The sequence below is a fragment of the Poromitra crassiceps genome (assembly GCF_964638095.1).
Source record: "Poromitra crassiceps genome assembly, contig: HAP1_SCAFFOLD_97, whole genome shotgun sequence".
NCBI classification, from domain to species: domain Eukaryota; kingdom Metazoa; phylum Chordata; class Actinopteri; order Beryciformes; family Melamphaidae; genus Poromitra; species Poromitra crassiceps.
This window is the reverse complement of record NW_028152241.1, coordinates 37,064-41,313: the sequence shown is the minus strand read 5'-3', so window position 1 is coordinate 41,313 and position 4,250 is coordinate 37,064. Positions and strand designations below refer to the sequence as shown.

Sequence of the window (4,250 nt, the reverse complement as noted above, 5' to 3'; positions counted from 1 at the left end):
TGATGTCTCTATGGAGGAGGAGACAGCTGATGTCTCTATGGAGGAGGAGGAGGAACCCTGCCAGGCCTTCTCTGAGGTGCTCCTCTCTTTAGAGGACATTGATGAGCAGGACATGAAAGAGATCGAGGCCTATCTGTGCCTCCTTGAGGTAATTCATGCTCTACTTAGCTCTTAATCTGCTGTGTGTCTGCAGTGTGTATTTTATATTACAGGTTGTTCTGTCTCCACAGGTGCAGCACGCCGTGCGACCCGACTACATGCAGGCATACGAGGAAATCGATGAAGACATGCGAGCTATCCTAGTTGACTGGATGATCCAGCTCCACTCCCTCTACGGGCTGCTACAGGAGACGTTATTCCTCACGATTTCCATCATGGACCGCTTTCTACAGGTACAAACCGCTGCCCCGGTTGCTGCTCCACCCCCTCTGCCGATCTGGGGAGAGACTAGCACCATGCTTCCTCTGACACATGCACAGTTGCCAGCCGCTTCTTCTAGCTAACGCTCTTGTTAATGTACCGCAGGTCCACCCAGTGTCTCCAGAACAGCTGCAGCTTGTCGCTGTGACGGCCTTGCTGCTGGCCACCAAGTACGAGGAGCGACGCAACACTCCCGCTGTCGCCCGACTGGCCGCCATAACAAACAATACCTACACGGAGGCTGAGATCCTGGAGATGGAGGAGGTCATGCTGAAGGGCCTCCATTTTCAACTGGGACGCCCTGGACCGCTCCACTTCCTGACCAAGGCTATAAAGGAAGAAAACGTGAGTTTGTCTACGAAATAGCTCCCAACACCTAGAGGATGAATACTACATTACATGCATTTATGGCTGTTGGCAGAATGCTTTTTTAATGTTTTTATATATATATATATATATATATATATATATATATATATATATATATATATATATATATATATATATATATATATGTGTGTATATGTATGTGATCGGTGCTCTTAAAGTGACTGTCTTCTATCTGTCTAGTCTTCTCTAGAGACGTACATGATGGCCAAATACCTGCTGGAGCTGACGCTGGAGGACTATGACATGGTGCAGTACCGGCCCTCCGAGCTGGCCGCTGCCTCCCTCTGCCTGTCCCAGCTGCTGGTTGAAGAGTTCTCATGGGTGAGTTTACTCACTGAAGTCTGAAGCTGAATTACAGGACTTAAACAATACAACCCCTTTCATGGGGGCCATTTTGTGTCGATAGAAAGGCAGGGTAAACACAGGTGCAAGAAAAACAGTCATGTTTCCAACCTGAACTCGTGGACGTTGGAAACCCTCATTAGTGTTTTGCTTGCACCTGTGTTTACCCTGCCTTTCTGACACAAAATGGCCCCCGTGAAAAGGGCCCATCAACCAACACTTGCCTGAATGTATCTCTCCTCCCTTGTGCAGTCTCCTAAACAGCAGGCCGACACAACCTATAATGAGGCCCACCTCCAGCCAATCATGGCACACATCGCCAAGAATGTTGCGACTGCGAACGAGGGGCAGACAAAGGTAACGGTGAGTCGGTTGCCAAAACAGTGAAGTCTCAATAAGATGAAATGTTGTTTTTAGCATGAGCTAATAATAACGCCTTGTATTTCCCTCCAGGCTGTGAAGGAGAAATATGAGAGCAGCAAGCTGCTGAAGATCAGCCTCCATCCTGACCTGAAGTGTCCAGTGATGGAGAAGATGGCCGCATCTCTGCTCTGAACATGGACGACCCCTCCACTCCTCCTTGCCTCCCCATTCCCTCCCTGACTCTATAGAGACAGTCCGCATGTCTGGGAACGCCCACAAAATGTTAAACGGCTGGCGCGCGAGTGGGGTAAAACCGCCCAAGTACACACATTCCTTTTGCTTAAGTAGAAGTACAGTTACTTACTAGGCTCGAACCCATGACCTCAAAAGTGACCGAGGCCTCAATACTGCAGGGCAGGAAGCACCCTCTCTGCACCACCAGCTCAGCCTTCTTAAAGCGGGTTTTCACTCTTTCCTCTGGCTAGTTGTTTATATACAACTAGCCAGAAGACTAGTATAACCCAAACTGTTGTACTTGCCTAAACCTAATGTTTTATAAAGATGTGTATGGTTTGACTGGGAATCAAACCCCAGTCCTCAGATTGGAAGGCAAGCACCTTAACCATTAAGCCACAAGACCAAAGACACCCCAAAATGCACTAATTTCACACCCTAAACCCAGTAACCAATCAAATGAGTTCAGGGTGTGTTCTTCAATAAACTATAGAGACAGTCCACATGTCTGGGAATGCCCACAAAATGTTAAACGGCTGGCGTGCGAGTGGGGTAAAACCGCCCATATATCTCATGGGCTGACTCACCAAAAGACGGTGCTGCGGCTCTAAACTACAGGTTTGGGGGTTCTAGAGCAGAACACAAGATGTCTGCTCAGATGTGCGTTTACTGCAGTGGTTAAATCCCTGATCGTGTCTGCCTGGGCTGGGCTATTAGCTAAACTCTAACTTTGCTGAATGGATAGAACAGGGGTTTTTACCCCACCCTGACCACGCCCCCAGCCAGGCTAAACCAGCGTCTATGACGAGACGTGGCCTCAGCCTATTCATCCATCCCGTCCCAAGTCACCCTTACTCCACCTCCTCTGTTGAACCCTCAGTTGTGGTGACCCATCCACAACCGCCCCCCTGCCCATGCTTTTTGTGTTCCAGGGAATAGTACAGGTAGATGTACATTTTCTTATTTCACCTGTCTATCTTATCTTTATTATATTGTTTTCATTTAAGTTTAATTGTCCTAAAAAATTGTTGTAATTTTAATATGAAGTTTTAAAATCTGAAGTTTAAAATATGTTGTTGATAAATATTCTGTTAAATAATGTACATAGTTTTTATATTGTAATGTAATGTTTATATTGTTCTATTGTTGTAAATAAATGTGCTTTAAACCTATGATTTGACTTTTTAAAGGACATTAATGACTAGTTGATATTGAATGATGGACTTATCAGGTAAATTACATTTTTTTCCCTCAAATATTCATTGTTTGCAGGTTAATTTGGTGCAGAACATGAAGTGGCATTTCATAGTCATTCATTACACACACACAGTAGACTCTATATAGCCTATGTGTGTTGGGGCAGCATGATATACACACTACACTGGCTGCAGCTAGAGGGAAGTAGCTTGTGCAAAGCTGACGTGAGCCATGAAGAAGAGATACAGATAAGGTGAATAGATTCTGTTTCATTTCTGTCACCCAGCCAAAGGTCACCGGGTTGATCCCCAGCAACAGATTGTGTCCTGTGTATTAATATCCATCAAAAACATATTAGATCCTCTTCTCAACATGGCTACCTGCTCACTAATTGCAAGTCAGTGTGGATTGGCGCATCAGCTAAATACTAAATGTGTATAGCCTATGTAACAATGGGGCAGTGGTGGCCCAATGGTTAGAGAAGTGTGCCCGGAAGGTCGTCGGTTCAATCCCCGGGACCGGCAGGATAAATCTGGGTGGGGAAAGTGAAAAGGCAGCGCTTTCCCGCCCTCATTATCACCACTGAGGTGCCCCTGAGCAAGGCCCTTAACCCCAACCGCTCCAGTGGAGCTGCTCAGTGGCCAGCAGATCAGACTGTGGTTGTACTGGTCAGCTTCCAGGTGTGAATGTGAACAGGGCACTTCTGAAAAAGAGAACATTGCTCTCAGTGAGACTCCCCCTGTATAAATAAGGGTAAAACAAATAGAACAGTTTCATGGAATAAACCATTTGCATTTTGTGGGGAGACCTTACAGTTGAGTTAACCAGAACATGTTTGGCTTGCACAGAGTGCCCCCTAGTGGCTGTGAGGTGTCAAGAACAGAGGTTTCCTAAGGCATTTTAGCACACACACAGTTTAACATGGCCTCAGATGAAAGCATCTCATTGGGCCTGCTCAGCTGTGTTGTGCTTTTTGCCTTTTCTAGCAGCAGCTGGTCAGGATTTGGGATGTGCGTACACTCCCTCACTATTGTCATAAAGGATACACCCAAATATTGACAGAAGACCTACAGTAAGTACAGTAAGTAGCCATGCGGCAAAGCAATGACACTTTTGCTTCTTTAGGTTTGAAATTATTATACTGTTTAGAGCTGCAACAATATAGTCGATTAATCGATTCGTTGATCGACAGAAAATCAATCGACATGTATTTTTAGAATCAATTAATCGTTTAGACTACCCTTTAAGAAAAAAGAAAAAAATATCTCGTTCCAGGTTCTGATGACCCCAAATGTCATCAAATA

At 45.4% G+C, this 4,250-nt stretch overlaps 1 protein-coding gene across 1 annotated transcript; it reads left to right on the top strand.

The window, feature by feature from the left end:
- Nucleotides 1-675: 675 nt before the first annotated feature.
- Nucleotides 676-1,761, top strand: LOC310800833 (G2/mitotic-specific cyclin-B2-like; the record flags this gene model as incomplete). The annotated part of the gene is made up of 4 exons (XM_083664738.1): nucleotides 676-765; nucleotides 991-1,131; nucleotides 1,405-1,515; nucleotides 1,606-1,761. The coding sequence occupies 4 exons, from the start codon at nucleotides 676-678 to the stop codon at nucleotides 1,705-1,707; spliced, it is 444 nt and encodes a 147-aa protein (XP_083520864.1). The 3' UTR covers nucleotides 1,708-1,761.
- Nucleotides 1,762-4,250: the final 2,489 nt, after the last annotated feature.